General features: G+C 36.8%; 1 protein-coding gene across 1 annotated transcript in view; it reads left to right on the forward strand.

The window, feature by feature from the left end:
- Positions 1–19,916, forward strand: part of LOC5577501 — an 833,563-nt gene that overhangs the window by 774,975 nt on the left and 38,672 nt on the right. The window contains exons 11-12 of the mRNA XM_021855744.1: positions 1,389–1,555; positions 10,596–10,677. Of these exons, the coding sequence (XP_021711436.1) occupies positions 1,389–1,555; positions 10,596–10,677 (249 nt within the window). The remainder of the gene's footprint in view (positions 1–1,388; positions 1,556–10,595; positions 10,678–19,916) is intronic.

A 19,916-nucleotide genomic window follows, 5' to 3' on the forward strand; every position in this document is an offset into this window, starting at 1 on the left:
TCCTGTTCCCACTAAATTCGCCGTTTCGGTTCCATTGCGTTCTACTGTTAATATTTTTTCGGCTCGGCAAGTCGGCATCACATCCGATCCGGGTTGATTTGCAAAGGAAATTTGAGGAGGGGGATGGGTTCTGCGGGCGAATGTGGTTGGTTCTTGTCGAATCGCTTATTTTGTGGAAAGCCGAATTCGGCGGTTCCGATGAGCCGAAACGGTTACAAAGGGGGGATGAAGGCGCGGAAAATTTGAAGCATCATGTTAAGAACGATCAAACGAAATAGCGAGCAACTGGCATTGGGTGAATACTCTACAACGGAACATTTAATTGTTAGTTGTGATGGAAAGTGACGTCTTTATGATTGTAGAATCATTTCAGAAGCTATCTGAAAGAAATATCCAACAAATGAATAATCTTATCGTACATGTCCCGAGCAATCAATGTTAACATATGCAATATTTATAGGAATACAAGAAGGCCGCTCTTAAGCACAACGGCTATATGTTTAATGACGAAAAACAATAAACAGTGTAGGTGTTAATCTAGTTATGTTGTATGTTCTATGTTTTAAATGATGTCATTTCTATTTAGTATTACCCTTGATGAAGGCTTTATACAAAATGCCGAAACGTCGGATAAAACAAAACTTTCCGTTTTAATTTTCCTAGACTGCAAAAGCCACAAAATTAAAATTAACGAAAAAAAAAGTTTTTTTATATAGGAATAAATAAATAAAAGCCTGATAATAAAAACGGATTTCAATCCATCAGTATCTTTCCCATCAAAGCATTTGAAGCGCAATCCAAAGACTTTAATCCGGTTTTCTCAACCTATTCAATGAAAATTGGTTTTCCAGCTGTAGCAGCAAGCAGGTATGGAGCGATGTGTTTGTCGAGACGGATTTCCAGTTGGTCGTCGCCTTCCTGAGTCGGTAATGTGCCATTCGAAATGGTTTCGACTTGTTGATGGCCAGGAAGAAAGCCGAAAATGTCTAGCCAGTTTTGGTTTTTCACCCAGAGTCGCCTGCAGTGGACACGGAAATAACCCGTATAATGATGGACATCCTTCGTTTTTTTTCCTGTTGGCTCACTTCCAGACAAGCCGTGAGAACTATGCCCACGTTTGGGACAAGTAGATTTAAAAAAAGGAAGGATAACAAAGTCGGTATGAATCGCAAAACAGATGGGACGGTATTCCGAGTAAAGAGGATAGCTTGAACAAGCTTAAAACCTAAATCATCTAGGAGTTTTCCGTTTTTAGTCGAACCTGTTTGCCTTAGGAGGCAGATTATTGCGTTATAAAGAACGAATTTGTCCCGATTTTCCAATCCATTTCGTAAAGAAGTTTGTTAGAATGATCCTGTATAGCTATTTTTTCCTTTCTCCCATTTCAGGGTGGACGAGTATGCTATACATCGAACGGCCGAGAAGGACAAGGAGTGATATCACTGCGATCGGCAGGCGACATATCGATTCCCCAACGAGGTCCTATCCGCCGAGGTCTGATTGTACCCCAGCAACCTCCGAACCCACCGACTATCATTCCTCTCAAGCATGCCAGGTAAGCCGGTCCTATAATCTACATCATCATAGAACGTGAACAATAATTTCGCATTCAGCCATCTCTCGGTAATCGCGAATTAGCTTGTTATCGCATTTTAAATCTGCTAGCATATAGGTACATCGCTTGCAGCCACAAAACTCAGCAGACCGACAAAATCTGGCTGTAATTATAATTTTACAATAAATTTAATCAGTTTTACATAAATTTCCATTAGGTTTCAGGGGAAAATTTTCCACAGGGTGCCATAGTATTCTGAAAAGGCAGGGCTGGTAGCGAATTACGGTCTCGAAAAAGGAACTTTAAAGATGTCATGCCTTAAAACAAAAGATAAAAAATAGGCCTGAACAGACCAAAAGAAATCGAACAGAAACTAAGAGAACTGAAAGAAATCGAAATATAAGAGTCTCCAGAAGAATTTCTCAGAGAATCTGATCCGACATCTTTCGAAAGATATTTCTAAGAGTGTTATTTTTGGGGATTCCTTATAACATTACAGTAAATATTACTGCTCGTATTAATGATGTATACACTCATGATTTTCTCAAGAAAGTTCTTCAGAAATTGATTCAGATAGGCTGACGTATTTTCGTCAGCTTTATTTTCTTCGGTTCAAAATTTGCATCAAGACTTTATGCTTATGAGCGAAAAAAAAAACGTGACGAAGAGAAAAAAACGCCCGAAAATACTCAAGTTTCCCCATAAACCTTAAGTTTTCTTCAGGAGCCGTGTTAGCTTAAATCGCGCGAATGCTTTAAATCACGTAACCATTAGCTACAGTGAAAATAGAATGTAAAAGACGTCATAATTATGGATCCCAAGCGAAAAAAAATCAGAATTTAACCCTCTAATACCCAACCCCGCCTTTAGACGGGGTACACTTTGGAATTTTGTGTATTTTTTCGTAGCTCGCAAATCAAAATGATTTTATTTTTGGCTTATACCTTGACTCATAACACGCATATAAGAAAAGTTTTCAATGACTTTTGAAAGTTTTTTGTATTTTTAGAAATTGTTTGAAAAATTGCATTCTTATATAACCTACAAATGCCTGGGCTTCATTTAACGTGTAATATAAAAAATCGTACCTTTTATATTTTTCTACGATTAACCTATCACAAACGAAGAGCCTGGTGGTATTAAAATCATTTCAAACCTGTTTTCCGTTAGTTACACGGAAAATAAAATACGCTCCGAAAAAAAAAATTAAAAATTTAATATTTTTAAAAATACCGAAACAATTTAAATTTTTATTGTTGCCAAAAATCAATAACTAAAAAAGGCTTCAAGAAAAAATGAAAACAAGCTAGGGATGTTCAAAAATAAAAATTATAAAAATCAAAAACCAAAATTTAAAAATTTGCGTATAAAAATAAATAAATGCCCAAAACGTGTTTAGAACGATTTTAGATAACGAAAAATAATACTTAAATCGAAAATAAAAATTTGGGTATTAGAGGGTTAATCTAACAATACTGTTATAAAGTTTTGAAGTTTTGAAGATTACATGTACACGAAAAAACACGCTCCAATGTGGATTTAACCCACGACTCCATATTCGCTAGCTGGATGCTTCAACCTATGATACCATGTACTTTGGGGTAATCGAATTCAGTTCGCCTCCGAGAGTCGGGGTCTCTCAAGAGGCTTCGCAGCCTATAAGTTGCGATGCAAGCCGAAACCTTATAAAAGCAGAATTCCTTAGGCTGATATTGCCTATAACTTGTCAATTAATCAACTGTGCAACTAAACAACTGTTGAAAATACGATTGTTCGGCTTTCGAAGCCTCCGGCAACTCGATCTAACATGGTATCACTCCGAAGATTTTTTCAGGAGATTCTTATACGGGCTTCTTAAGGAATTCCTTCAAAACATCGTCTTGGATTTGGACTTGGTTGCGTGTTAATTGCACCAACTATCTAGGCGATGCTTCCACTGTATTTCTCCAGAATTGTTATTCAGTAATTCTTTAAGATTTCAACAGAGGATTTCATCAAGCTCTCTGGATAAACAGGAGGCTAACGTACCGGACGTTTTACCTTAACGGGAAACGTTGGATAGACTGCGGCGTCGTACTTTGTTCGCTGCCCAGCTAAAACCCCTGGTAGCCAGAGCCCCGTCAGTGCGGCCGTTTCCCACTTCGGAATTGACGGACACCCTTTGGTGCTAGGGGAAGACCTGGAAGAGGAATCCAAGCTTTCGAGTCTACCTCCATGGACAACGAGGGTAGTCAAGGTTCACAAATAATCAAGACGTAACGGTCTTCACAACGCGAGAAGTCAAGTCACTTTTCCGTAGAGGACCTTGAGCACCCCGGGCACCCCAACCCGGGTGGTAAGCCCCACACCATCGTAAGTTCATCCGATGCTCTCTTAGCACCCCTCTCCATCGTGGTCGCTTTCAGTCTGGACGACGTGGGAAGTGAAGGCCTGCGAGCTCTCGGGACGCGTTGGGCTCTATCTGCTACCCCGAAGGACAACGTGGGAAGTGAAGCTACCTCCAAACACAGATTCATCCAAGCACTTAGTTCCAGAAACCCAACCTACCGATTATCGCCCCTTGCAACTCCTTGCTTTCCTGCTGTCGGGACTTTCCAATACCTTATACACGTACTGTGACACTTTCGTAGACCGGGGGGGGGCCTCCCCCTAATGATGGACGTCATTTTTGGATGATCCCTTACGAGGTGTGGGAATAGGTATAACGGATGAAAATCTAGCAACCCGCCTTATTTGCCGTTTTTCTGAGGAGAAAAAATGAACTGAATATTTCCAACACGGATTCCCAAGCAATTCGAGTGAGAGTGCAAAAAAATACGAGGATTTTTTCAGGTACTCTTTCTCTTTCTCTTTCTCTTGTTGTGATGCTCACCTTTACCCACGCTTCAAAAGAACTCTCGAGCGTCCCACTCGAACAAGACAGTGCTCGGGGAGTTTTGATGTCATCTTTTTTTATGGAATTCCTTGCGCAATTTCTGTTGCCTCTCTGCTTAGCATTTTTTCGTTCCATCGCAAAAAGGCAAAGGCAACACGCTGCTCTAGAGTATGTCACCGAACTCTAATAATGATGTTGAGGAGTATTATCAAGTCTGTTGGCAAATATTTTGCCCCTTATTTTCATGCCAGTCGTTACTAAGAAAGCATTTCGTCTTAACAGAACTCAGTATGAGTGCCTTTAAAATAAGAAACTAAAACCTTTGACATAAAAAAAGATTCCGAAGAAAGACCAAACAGAAACTATACAAAACGAAACCTAATAGGAGCCAGGAGATAATAGGGGAAGTGGTGGTAAAATGAACAGGGGTGGTAAAATGAACACCGTGACTTTTACCGAGAAAAAACAATTTTCGATGAATTTTTATCACGCACGGGCGATTTAAAGCATCAATCTGAGTGTTCGAGTTGATACGGAAGTCAATTGAAGTGAAAATATCAACAAAAACTAAGATTTTAGAAAACCACGTTTGAAAATTAAAACTGACGTAACTTTTAGCACGGAAGACTTGAGGTTTTTCAGTGAGGTGAATATCGTTATGATATGATGTCAAATCTGATACCTTTAGAATTCTTTTTGAATGGGTTACAATCATTAATGGATGTATTTTCGGTAGGGCAATGAAAATTTTCAGAAATATCTGTTTCGCTCACATTTTTTGCGTGGTGTTCATTTTACCACCAACCGCTGTTCATTTTACCCACATAGTGCAGGTAAAATGAACATTTGCATCGCTTTTTGATAGCGATGAAAATATGTGAAAATTTAGATATTTTAGTCTGAATCCATGTCGCTGCTATAGATTACATCCCTATTTTTGATGGTGTGCGATAGAACTATACAAATTCCTCGTTTTTCTATTAGAAACAAGATGATTTCATTAAGGTGTTCATTTTACCACCCCTTCCCCTAATTTGATTTTGGATAGCATTAGACTGCCGTGATTCAATCCTCTGGAATTTTTTGAATATTTGTATGGAAAACGAGTTTGGAGACTTCACACCCCATTTTCTCAACGCCTACTTTTTACAGATGTGACTGACTTACGATTCACGGCAGTAGAGCTGTCATTTCTTTGAAATTTTAGGGTTTTTTCTAGATTTCCTCGTGACATTACGACAAGTATTACTGCATATGTTTTTTTTGTCATGATTTTCTCTAGAAATTTCATCAAAAATTTCTTGAAGTGTTGAAGTATGAATTTTTGAAGAAATTCATTTAGTGATTATTTTCCAAAAAAAATCTACATGAATTTTTCTAGGGAATTTCTACAAGAATTTGATTTAGGATTCCTCAAGAATTCCACCTTGATTGTCCCAAGGAGAATTACAGAAACGGAATTTCTCCAAAGACTGTTTCAGAAATTATTGTATTACGAAATTTTTCAACAAAGTCCAAACTTCTCCACGATTTTATCCAGCAATTTTCCTGGGATATCCTCCAAGATTCCCGGTCAAAACGTCCTTTAAAATTCAATCAAAAACTTCTGCAGATATTTCTAGGTATTTTTTAAGACAATTGTCTTTTGGGATTTATATAAAATTTCAACTAAGGATTCTTCTAATGATACCAATTGCTCCAAAGTTTCCTTCTTAGAGTTCGACATTTTTTTAAGGATTTCTTTCAAGAATGGTCCAAACTTCTCCACGATTTTATCCAGCAATTTTCCTGGGATATCCTCCAAGATTCCCGGTCAAAACGTCCTTTAAAATTCAATCAAAAACTTCTGCAGATATTTCTAGGTATTTTTTAATACAATTGTCTTTTGGGATTTATATAAAATTTCAACTAAGGATTCTTCTAATGATACCAATTGCTCCAAAGTTTCCTTCTTAGAGTTCGACATTTTTTAAGGATTTCTTTCAAGAATGTCTCCAGGGAATTGCCAAAATAATTTATCTGAAATATAAATCCGTAAGGTATTTCTAAAGTAAATCCTTAAATGACCTCTGATAAAGCTTGGGTAAATTTTGAAGTCACCCATTATGAACAAGGATCTCTGAAACAACTCCTGGACTCTTGAGGATGTTTTAGAAGATTTCCTAGATAATTTGCTAAGATCACCAAAAAACAAATCACATGAATTTCGGGATAGTATTTTGCAGAATTTTCTAAAGATTTTTTTTCGAAAAACTTTGTACAAAATCTCTATAGATATTTTTTGTAGGAATGATCAGAGAAATTATTGGAAAAATTGCTGTATTATAAACTAGAGTGAAAACTTAAATAAATTTTTGGTGAAACTGCCTTGGATGAAATACTGAAAAAGAAGATTTATTCAAAAAACCTTCAAGAAGTTTTGGATTTTATGAAGGAAGTGTAGATGAATTTTAAAAGGAATCCAAATGAACAGGCGGAGGAATTCTTGCAGGGTTTCAAAAAAAAATCTAGAGCTTTTCTCTAAAGATTGAAGAAAAAAATATGTGAACGGAATTCTAAGATAATATTTAAAAAGAATCAAAGTAAAACTTAAGAAAATTACTGGGAGTCTCAAGATCTCAAAGAATTTTCTGGAGCATCCTAAGAATTTCGTGAAAGATCCCTGTAAGAGACCCTGAAAGTGTTTTAAGGACTGTTCATTTTATAAAGTGGACACTTTGTTTATTCTATATCATTCTGATGTATTGACAAAATCGTAATCGGTTTTCTGTGCATCGTTCAACTATGATTCTACAATGTTATGAAAATATAAGATCTTACAGAATACCTTATTTTTCGCAAAACAATAATCCTCATTTATATGAACAAACTGTATGTTGGTATCCTGCACTATTCTACTAAAGGTATAGCTTTGAAAACAGCAATAATATTTCACCATTCTCTGACATTAGGTCACTTTAGTGATTTATCCATTTAAGGCAAAATTAGCTTATAAAGCAGTGTTGCCAATTTTGATGATGGTCGTTGTGCTTTGAGAGGTCTTCTAAAAATAAATTATCTGTTTTTCCATTGTGCTTTAAATGTGACGTGGGGACTAAATAAGGAGCTCCATAAAGGCGTTAGTTATTTTTCATATTAATTTTATATTAGCACTTCTATCAGGACGTACTTTAAACCAAAAAAATCTTCTCATATCACTTCTTTTTAAATTTTAAATATTTTTAACTAAAAAAAATAAGTAAAAAGTGATTTTATCATATCTGTACAAATGTTGCTCCAAAAATTACTTTATATTTTTCAGCATGCTTCTGATTGATGATTCTTTCGAAGAACAAGCTTTTTTTGAAAATAAAAAAAAATATTTTCCAGTCAATTTCTCACAATTATTGATTTTGATAACCTCCAAAAATCGATTGTTCCAAACGTTGTTCCATATTCGTGTTAAATTAATTTATGTTGAAAGATTTTTTTATTATCACAACATTGTGCAATATAAGTCGAACGAAGTACTGAAAACCGTTTGCAATTTATTTGATAAATTAAAAAGATACAACATGCACAAGGTGTCCACTCTATAAAATGAACAGTCCTTAAATAAATCACTACTTTTCTCGGGGAATCTGAGATAAAATTCTTGAAGAATCTATTGAACCCGTTATAGTCCCTGAAGATATCTTTGGAGCCTGTACAATTTGGCATCAGGATTCAATGCAAGTAGAATAAGGAAAAAAACTTTAAAGACTATTTTGATTAAAAAAGATAGATCGTTAAATAGAATGTTTTTTGACACTTGCATTAAAATAGAGACTAAGTCCCTAAAACGAAACCTACTACCAATCCTATCTTTCAGATCATTCATTGGATCAACTAACATGCATAACAAACATGCATTTTAAAAAATATGAATAGGGTGCAGAGCCATTTGGGCACTTCCATGATTCACTTTGGTATGGAGGTTTTTCTCGGTCGAACTTTATGAAACTTTGCAATAACGACGCATATTGTGCCCAAATATGATCGCTGTAGCTTTCAAAAAACCCCACTGCCGAAGTGAATCAAAAGTGCCAAGAATAGGATCCGGCTCCCTATCCTATTCTAAATCAATTTAATTAAAAAAAAATCATAATCTGCACTAAATATTTTTATAAATGATGTCATAAAGTATCAATAGGGAGTTGATCAAATCATTTGTCAAAAATTAACTATGAACTACTTCCATAAATTTCTATGCCAATACTTCGAGGAAGGCTTTAGGACATTTGGACGAAAGACATTTGGTCAAGTGACGTTTGGTCGAATGACATTTGATCGAAAGTGCATTTCGTCGAAGGAACATTTGGTCGAATGGGCGTTTGGTCGAATCACTAGAACATTTCGTCGAAAGATTATTTAGTAATAGTTGATCGAAAATTTGTTCAACAGATGTGAAAACGAACTAAATTTTTTGCTCAATGAATGATCTTATGTTTCTTTTGGGCAAACATACTTTTCATCAGAAGTCAATAACGAATATATTGTCATGATAATTATTACCTACGCTTTACAACGTGCACAGCTAAAAATATGTTGATATGGTGTAAATTTAAGTTTATTTTCATGCACATATTTGGAGCATCAAAATAAACCTAAATTTCAACGACCAATCCATTATTTTTCAATCGAATTCACTTTAAATTTACACGATCATGTAATATTCAACTATTTTTAGTTGGAAATTGGAAGTATATTCATTTAAATTCACATGATGTTGTAACAACACACGGATTTGATTTATTTTTACAGTAGACTTCAGTTTACATCCCATTGAAAATTAAATATTTTTTTTTTCTGTCTGGTTAATATATCTAATAGTGTCTGTATAGGATAAAATATTTTTGAAAATGTTCTTATTCTTCAGCTATTTTTGGATTTGGAAGACAGGAAGCTTTATGTTACCCAAATCATTTTTTAGAAAAAAAAATCCTCCCCAAGTTTTTAGTCACTCAGTTAATGAAATACATTGTTGAATTTATTGTTTTTACAAATTGTCATCGTTCTTTATATACAACTGCTGATGTTTATCCAATGGTAACTTCCAAAGTGAGTGTTCGGAACTTTAAGTTTTACAGCGTACGACCATGGATAAGAATTTGAATTGCGGGGACCAGATTTGATGCAGTTGGCTATTGAACAATTTGGTCACCTTGAAGTGTCTGTCTGTAATCTCTTAGGATCAATCGTTAATTCCAGCTTAATTACATTCCTTGGGCAAACATGTGGCTTTAATAACGATGAAAATGACTTCGATTGCTAATAGGTTGATAATTAATTGAATCACAAACCCTGGCAAAATTTTTGAAGTATTACGTATTACTACTGGGATAAACCGTGGATAAATTCTGTTGTAAATCCACATGAAACTTTTAAAAAAATAACATAAAAAATTGGCATAAATACTTTTGGAAAAATCCTTGAACAAGTTTCTTCAAAAAACTCTTTAATAAACATTTGAAGATTTTGTTGGAAGATTTTTTGTAGTAATTTTTAGTTCGTCTTCTAGAATAGCAACTACAGAGTAGGTAATCCCTGTGCAAATTACTCTAGGCATCCCATACAAAAGTCCTTGAAGAAGTTTCTGGACGAACTCCTGGGAGAATTTGCGGAAGAAACTCTTTTAAATAGAGGTTTTTTTGAAGACTAACACTTGGTCACTATTTTGACCATGTCTCTAATAAGGAACCTGCTACCAGCCCTGCCTTAACAGAATGTGTTTGTGCATATTAGTTGCTTCGAAAGCCGTTTAAACGATTTTCGCCTCCGCAATAAAACATCTAGAGCACTCTGCGCTAGTGAACCGACGTTGGTGGCGACGTCGACGCTGAAGTTGGCAGCATAGTCGGAGGCGTAGATAATGATTAAATTTAAATTTAATTTTCGTCGTTGAGATGACGAAGACCGACGGCAGCGGCATCTTTATCGCCATCGTTTCCATCTAACCCATTATCAACAGCCAGCCAGCAGTCTTTGGGTAAGCGGAACACCAGCTTTAAACGGGTTGGCCCGCAGCCATAATCATATTATCGTCATTATTATAAGTCGTTGCCGGAAAAAAATCCTGAATCGTCTTTCCCGGTTGTCTTCGGTTTTTAGTTTTCTCATCGGTTCGGTTTTTTTTTCTAATTCCAGATCGCACGACCGGGAAAGTGGAGATTACGCCGGATCGATATCGGATCTGCACAGTGTTACCTCTCGCCTCAGCCAGGTTTCGGTAAGTAGTTTTGGGGGAGCATGTTCTGAAATGGGCTTTATAAATCGACTTGCTACTTGCTACTGCTTCTGAACTGAAACGATTTGATTTTGTATCGCTTAGATTGAATCTTTTTTAGTATTTGGTGAAGACGATCATTACAGCTCCCCTTTTATGATAGGAACATCAACGTAACAGGTACACTGCACAAGCCGGCGTAATGCTACTGTTGACTTTGTGCTTCTCTGAACTAATTGGCTGCCGTTTTTCAGCTTAACAAATATAATGCTGAGAGTTGATAATGGATTTATTGCTTGTATACTGTAATGACCATTTATTTTCGCTATGGCTTCGCTTTCATGCTTTTAATACAGTGTGCTCTGTTCTCTAGCACCATTGGCGTCTTTCTATCGATAGCGATATAGTGATGTTATTCTATTTTATGATATAATTGTCTAAAGATCATGCGTTGCAATCTTGACAGTCTGTTTTGTTGTTGTTGGGAGTATTTTCCTTCATGATAAAGTAAGCAGAAGCTCGAGACGATTTCCCACTGGAAACAACTACACTTCAACACTTAAGTTCATGACACATTTTCACCATTAGTGTAATCAAAAGTGTAACTGTGTTTCCTCGCTCCTCTTCAGTGTCTCGTTAATATTTATAGAGTCACACCAGAAAATGGTTACATCATTCTCGGTACTACCTTGCTCATCATTTGCACGCCCACGATTGGTGCCCATCCTGCACAAAACAAACGCGTCGATGAAATGTCCTTCCACGAAGCACAACGAACGGAGACAATCCCCCGGGGTAGAAGAGGTGGAAAAAAGCTGCTGTGTCCTGAAATGACTGCGTCCTAAGATAATATTACTTTGAAACTCCAGGGACACTTCCCCTCGTCATTACCATCCGCGTCCAGTAAGGAAAGATTCCTCAAAGTTCTGTCCTTTTCTGTCTCGTGGACCAACAGCCGCGCGCCATTCGAGGATAATGATATCGTTTATTAAGTTGATAAAGGACGATAACGACGATGATGAAGAGATGCTGAATGGTAGATAAGGTTGATTATACTTGATTTTTGCTTCTGCTTTCGCGCTCCCTTTTTGTTTTCGAGTCGCGTGTTCCGTAGGGGAAGTGGTGGTAAAATGAACACCTTAAGGTGAAGATGAATCGAAGCCAAACTTCAAACATTCAAAAGCACGGATCTGGAAAACAAAACATTCGTTTAAGCTGAAAACCTCATCGATTGGTCACCACCAGCGACTGACCATAATATTTCTAGTTCAATATAACTACATATTAACGGGACCCTAACGAAAGGCGGAAACACGAAAGGCGGAATCACAAAAGGCGGAAACTCAAAAGGCAGACTAACCTAGACGTGTAACAAAAGGCGGAAAATAACATAAGGCATAATCTAAAATGGAGGAATTGTTCAAAAACGATTTTAAAATGCTTGCTTAAGCTTCCAAACGATAATTAGACTGAGCTGTTTAGGTTCCTATTCATATCGACGTTTTCAAAATCTCTAAGCGGACTTAGAATTGCTTTTAAAAACGGTGTTTTTTTTTGTTTTTCAATTTATATGTAGGTATTAGCCACTTTAACCAAGAAATATCTTCCCACACCAGGTTGATGTTAGGTGAAATATCCGGCGCCTGTTTCTGTTTATTTTATTTATTGTCGACTGTTTCAGCCTTAGGTTTGCGCTAAACTTTTGAGAAATCTAGCCAATTTTATTGCTTTTTCTTCTTGGCACTACGCCCCCACTGAGACACAGTCTGCTTCTCAGCTTGAGTTAAATGAGCACTTCCACCGTTATTACCTCAGAGCTTTCTTTGTCAAAGTTGTCATTTTAGCATTTTTATATCGTGTAATTCTACGTCACTAGCCCGAAAGACACTTGCTCGAAAATAACATTTGCCCGAATGATGGACATAGTCTATTCTTTGGAAAGAAATATCTAATACATTATCAGGGATTTTTCCTTCTTTTAATCATCGGCTATTCTTTCTGAACATATTTTTGGCGCCACGAGCAACTAAAGAGCCAGTTGAAATTGATTCTTCTTTGAAACATATACTGTTTTTTCACCTAATATTGCTGCTAGTGGTATTCAAGCTGCTCATATTCGCGTTAAGGTGAAGATGAATCGAAGCCAAACCTCGAATTTTCAGGAGCACAAATCTGAAAAACCAAACATCCGTTTGAGCTGAAAACTTAATCGATTCGTCACTAGCTGAGTTTTCAGCTCAAGCGGGTATTCGGTTATCCAGATTTGTGCTCTTGAAAATTTGTGGCTAGGCTTCGATTCATCTTCACCTTAATGTTATGGCACAGAAAAACAAACGTAACAGCTAGAACAATTACTCATTTGAAAATTTGTCTCGCAAATGTTCGCATTGGCTCATGGAAACATCGAGTCATGGAACAGAAATGCTTTGGAGAGCTGCACAGAGTACAAAACTATTAAGTCATACTCTTTACTCTACTTTACTTGTGAAACTCAAATTTGATTTGTGAACATGTGACATCATTCCTATCGTAGCATTACCATCCGGAAAACTAGATCATATTTTTACAAATTTGTTCGAGGTGTATAGGAATGACCGGGGGGCCAGATAGCCGTAGCGGTAAACGCGCAGCTATTCAGCATGACCATGTTGAGGGTCGTGGGTTCGAATCCCGCTGGTCGAGGATCTTTTCGTAAAGGAAATTTTCTCGACTTCCCAGGGCATAGAGTATCTTCGTACCTGTCACACGATATACACATGCAAAAATGGTCAATCGGCAAAGAAAGCTCTCAGTTAATAACTGTGGAAGTGCTCATAAGAACACTAATCTGAAAAGCAGGCTTTGTTCCAGTTGGGACGTAACGCCAGCAGAGGCGTCTGGTCAGCCTGTTCAACCTGTTCATTGAACAGGTAGACCATTTGAATCAAAATCGTACAACTAATTTAAAAAAGTAAATCAAATTCAACAAATTTTAAAATAGCATGAGTGTGGGTTCATACGTACTACATAGAAAGTAGCATAACTATTGTCCCAAGGCACCAAGAACGATCGCGTAGTGTGCTGAGTTCACGCACCATGTAAAAAGCTCGCTTGACATCCACAGCACAAGCGTGGTATTTCACCAAAGACAGCAGCGCAAAAGTTGAAGAGAAACTACTGTGCCTGTTCAACTGCTGCTGTTGAACCAAATCCCATATAACTAAGGTCCCACATACATTCACAGCTTAGTAATCTGTACACGCTCAAAAGCATACATGTGTGGAAACAACCCGTTCAACGAAAGAAGTTGAACAGGTTTTACTTTTTCTCCTTCCGAAATATTGGTGCACGCTAAGCAGTTTCCTAATAGAATGCATTTTGTTCGGAATAGGTCGGATGTCCAATGTCCATCCAGACATATTTACATCAACTTAGAAGGATATCCACATTATAAAATGAGAGGTTTTAATACTTAAAATCAAATTTATAACAATTCGAATGCATACCAAGCATACGTAAATTCGATTAATCCAATGTTAAACTAATCATTTCTGGTCTTTGGTGAAGTTAGCGCAGTCAATATGGAAATAGAATGTTCTTAGAGTGCAAATTGCGTGCTTTACGGTGCTAACTTTCATGCAATACGAAATCGGTTTCTCTCGACAGGTTCAACCAGCCGATTTGAACAAGCTGAAGAAGATGATAAAGACTCAGGATGAATGTATTATCAATGGAATTAGCGCATTTATTTTTGCTCCGTAGACTGCTCCAATTTCGATATTTTAATAATAGATCATTCCATATCTGTTTTCTCTATAGTTTATTGTTGGATTCATGTTGTTTTTAAAGAAGGATTAACCTTTCTAGCGGGATTTTCGGCTCGCCACCGAAGCGGACAGCGTACAAATCATTCGCGATGTGTTCTTACGCTGCATTCATACAATTCAAGTACCGCCGTGTGGGGTGGCATTGGTCCTAGGGGGTGACTTTGACCGCTCTTTTCGATGCACCTCTTGAATTGCACGGGAGGCAAAAAACTATCGTTAGATATCGTTATCACTGCGACGATATACCACCATTTTCTGTTAATCGCATTCCGTGGATTTTTTTGCAGAGCACAATACGCACATATTCACATATTAGTTGTAATGCCTAAGGGACCAAGAAAATTATTTAAAAAAAAAGTGTTTTTTTTCTATATTTCTGCCGGATACACTAAATTATTATGCAGATGAAAACATTTGCAAATCAAGTAAAACGTACCAATAAATCGTAAAAAAAAATGCACACTGCAGTTATTTTACTTTTATTTTAATGCAAGAATATATGCAAATACGCGCACATTCATACATTTTGTTATTTCTGATATGTTTTGTAACTGAAACGTGCAAAATCCAGTTAATCACCAGTTTACCGTTTACATAGGCGTTATTTACCCAATTAAAAAATATATTTTTCTTGTTGTTGCACAGGTGGCTTATTTGAGCACGCGACGCCTCTGAACGCCAGAAAGAAGAAGAAAAAATGACCTAGGAAAAGTGTAACAGTTATGGTGGTTATACTGCCTTGAATCGCAAGTCAGTCCCATCTGCATTTTCGTCAAAACTGAGTTGAGTTCAGTTTTCAACATCTCTTCCAATGCTCTTTCAGCTGCGCTAATTAAATAATATGTTTTGCTCGGAAAAATTAGGAAAAAACAGCAAGTCCCAATTGTCCCATAATGAAAAGTAATCGCATGTCAGTCCCACTACAGACTTTCGCACCGTGGAACACAAAAATGTAACTTGTTTTGATCATCTCTATATTTTTCTCGGAAAGATATCGTAGTGAAAAGCAAGTTGTGAAAGTTTCATTAAGATTGGAAAATGTTCCTAACCCCTGGAATTTTTTTGAATGGTTTAACGTGACAGCATATTTAATACCTCACAACTGAGACCCAAAAAATATTCAAAATATGAAAACAATTAAATTAACACGTATAGCGAAATAGGGAACCATTACATCCATCACTGGTACACCTACCATATATCACCTTTTTAATATTGTACACCGTAAAAGACTGTTTGAGGGGACCATCATATTAACCATGAAATTTAGGTTTAGTATGATATCATGAGTCGTTATAGAGTCATGGAACATCGACTCATGGAGGTTTTACTGTAAAAGCAAATCACATAATCACATAAGGCTAATTTAAATTAGGCGGACTTTTTGAACCAGCAGAGCAAACGGCCGACCGTTTGCTCTGCTGGTTCAAAAAGTCCGCCTATTTTAAATTAACCTTATGTGATTCCGCCTTTCGAGATTCCGCCTTTCGTGTTTCTGCTTTTCGTGATTTCGCCTTTTGTGTGTAGTCGCCTTTTGTAAATACTGCCTTTTGAAATTCCGCCTTATGTGTTTCCGCCTTTCGTGTTTCTGCCTAACGTAGGACACCCAAACATTCGTTTAAGCTGAAAACCTCATCGATTGGTCACCACCAGCGACTGACCATAATATTTCTAGTTCAATATAACTACATATTAACATATACCGTCAAACGGGGCTTCTTTTGACATTATTTCCACATTCTTTAACTTTGAGGATTTGTAACTCTTAGAGTTATGGATAGATATTGATAATTTTTGCCTATATTTAAGTTGTATATGTACATACCAAATGTGCAAAATATGAGGCAAATCCATCAAGAAATAACAAAAATACTTGAATAGCGAAAAAAGTATGTCCTTCAAGACAAAAAAGGGGCTACTTTGGACATTTTCACAATTTGCTAATGAAATAATTTTTCCTTATAACTTTCAAACTAATTCAATAGATTGTCGTCCGCTGTGATGTTATTGAACGTTTTTCATTGATAAACTTAATGTAGAAAATCGCAAAGCTAGAATCAATTACACATATATAACAAATTTCAACGAAACATGCCATTCACTATTCTCAGTTTGAAGTATGAAATTTAAATTTTCAACTTCCTCTTAAATGAAACTATCAGTTACGAATGCTCGATTTTCAAGTTGACATTAACGAACGACGTAACTACTAGGTACTGCGATAATAAATGAGTTATGTACAAAAACTCTTTTTTTCTATTCTTACTGTTATATGAACGATATGTAGAAGGATCACATTAATACCGGTAACTAATTTACTACCAGTATGTAATTTTCATTAAAAACCGCAATCTATGAAGTAAAGTTTTGCAAGATCGTAAAGAAGTAAGTTTGCTTTTGTAATATGCTTTTAGCTTCTTAGCAGTTTAGATCTGGCTCAAGAATAGTTTAATTTAAGCATTTGAAAGATGTTCTGTTCTGTTCTGTACAACAAATTCATTTAACATATGACGAAAAAATGTTTTTTTAAAGATTATGTTGTGAATTTGGCATTGGTACGTATTGAAATATGTGTGTTTCATGTCTATTCACTTTAACAAACATTTATTTTATTTTTTTCATGTTGTAAAATACACAAACCAAAACATTATACTAAAATAAAAGTCGCAAAAGTAAGACCTTTGATCAATTATTTTAATAAAACAACAATTTTAAGCAAAGCAAATCACAAGATTTTCATGAAACATGACGATTCGATAGTTTTGTGATGCTCCCAATAAGTTTCCACGACATGGGTAAAATTCAAACAATGTTGTATAGCCAATGTTTTATACCTTGTGAATATTTATTCGAGCTTTTTTGAAATGTTTTCTTGTTTATCCTGTTATTGTTGATGTTGTTCCAAGAAAAAATCATGCCTAGTGGTATAGCATATATTGGTTAATAAAAGTGCTGAAGACACAAAATTGCTCAGATTAATATTTACGCTGCTAATAAATACAAAAGGTGAGTGTCCAAAGTAGCCCCTGGAATCAAAAGTAGCCCCGTCCGACGGTACACTTTAACATGTATGTGCATGATAAAAATTTACTAAAGTTTGATTTCTCCCTATATATTCAATTAGTTCCTTTTACCATCCCTGTTCATTTTACCACCGCTTCCCCTATTCCATATTTAGCCTGTAATGGCTAGTCGTCATTACGTAGAATGGAAATGAGAAAATCCGAGGGGAGGAAGAGTAATAAAATCGTCAGCCAGCAGACAGAAGGTCCAACTGGTACCAACAGGATGCCATTTAGTTTGGTGATTTTAATAATTGAGTAACAACTGTTCGACTCCCGATCTGGCAGCACTGTCAAAACAATCAACCAGAATAAATTAATTCCGCCGAGTGATATTTGAATCGGAAATGGGCTCCATTTTCACTGTTCGTTGAGGAAAATAATAAGAATTTTATGGCATTAATTGAACGTAAATGCGTCCTCCGACTTGCTACAATTGGTAAATATTTTTTTCGGACGCAACATGTCTTTGGTATAACTATTTCGAAAGGTAATGTTGGTGGATATTAACAGATGTCGTCCCCAGGATACCTTCCTCTTGTAAGAAGGTACATGGTAAATAATTTGCATTTATATTTGCTTCGCTTTCCATAGACGTAAACATTATTCTGAGCAGGGCAAACAATGTGAATGGAACAATTTGTGAATATGGTAATGATATTGATTACTTAACTTTAGTAAAGGTAGCAACGGTTGTTGCTTCATCAAAGAGGTCATATTTAGTCAAATATGGGTAACAATTTGTAAACGGAGTTTAGAATAGTGCTCGCTCTTAAGTTCCCACATTCCAACTTGACTTTCAGATTAAAGATGTGAACTCTTCTTCCCCTCTTCCTGTTTTGTACCTTTTCTTAGAATATGTCTATCAGTTGAGTGGGGACATCTTGACGTTGAAGGTTTCTTCTTAAGCACGGCCATAACTACCTGTGATCACAGCCCATTTTTTTTTACAAGGGAGAAATCTGCCATCAGACGCCTGGGAAGGTATCTCAGGGAGATTGGAGATGCCCCACCAACGACGACCCACTAAAAACAGCCCATGCACTGTACATGAACAATTCTCACTGCATTGCTCAAGTGGTGTACAGAGTGCACACACACAACCCTTGGCCTCAGACCCTTATCTCCACGGCCAGTGCGTATAGAACAACATATTTAGCAGAAGTAGCCTAGGCTAACTGCTTCTAGCCGACTTGAACAATGTTACAAGAGACCAGCCTCGGCAGGGCTAATCCTCAGCAGTCGGCTCTTGGTCGGAGCGTAGTTACTCCAGCTTCCAGCACTCTGCATCCGCACACATTCTCTGGATTATATGGTCGGGCGACGTGTACCCTCCGCATGTAGCGAGCATGCGATCTCTCGCAACAATAAAACAGGGCAATCAAACACGACATGCTCCGCCGTTTCCTCCACACCAGCACAATTGGGGCAAGCAGGAGATTCTGAGTGCCCGAACCTATGCGTCAGATGAAAATTCACTTCCCCATGGTTTCTTTTATACCAATCTGACACATTTGGTATTAGCCGATGGATCCATCTACCCTTAGTGGAGTCATCCCATTTCTGCTGCCAACTTCTTAGCGTTACGGACTCCTCTGATACCTCTTTGGTTGAAGCATTGAACATCGTCCTTGATGATAAGCCCCATGGGCGTCAACCCGGCTATGATGAACACGGTTACTTTAGATACCGTTCGATATGCGCTTGCTACTTCTAAGCACATGATTCTATACGTGCTTTCCAACAGCTTTAGGTTTCTAAGTTTTTGAAGCTCTTTTGACCAGATTGGTCCTCCATACCTTACAAGGGAACGTCACGATGGTGTTACACGGGGTTTTCAACTGGACTATTTTTGTTAGATACTACATGTCGAAATATGAAAAACCCAAAAATCTTTCGGGTGAAGGACCAGTGGTGTAGCCAGGAGGGGCTCTGAAAGGGTCGATTTTGTACTAATATAATATTATTGAGTCAATTAAAAATGTGTCAAAAAGATTTTTTCAATGTTTATTACGATAGTAATGAACATAATTTACATTAATGTATGTTTATAATGTATTTTTTATGTCATTGGCGTAACTAACATGGGATATGGTCACCAAAACCATTTTGGTTTTATTAGAATAGTATACCAACAAGAAACCCAACCCGATTGCGCCTATGGCATGAAACAAATACATTGCAAACATAAATAATGTCAATTATGTTCTCTACCATCACAATAAGTACTAAAAAAATATTTTTGTTGAACTTCCAATTAGCTTAACAATATAATATACGTACAAAATTTCCCCTTTTAGAGTCCCTCCTGGCTACACCACTGGTCCATCACCCGAAAGGCTTTGGGGTATTTCATATTTCGACATGCAGATTC

The sequence above is a fragment of the Aedes aegypti genome, chromosome 1 (genome assembly GCF_002204515.2).
Source record: "Aedes aegypti strain LVP_AGWG chromosome 1, AaegL5.0 Primary Assembly, whole genome shotgun sequence".
Lineage (NCBI taxonomy): Eukaryota > Metazoa > Arthropoda > Insecta > Diptera > Culicidae > Aedes > Aedes aegypti.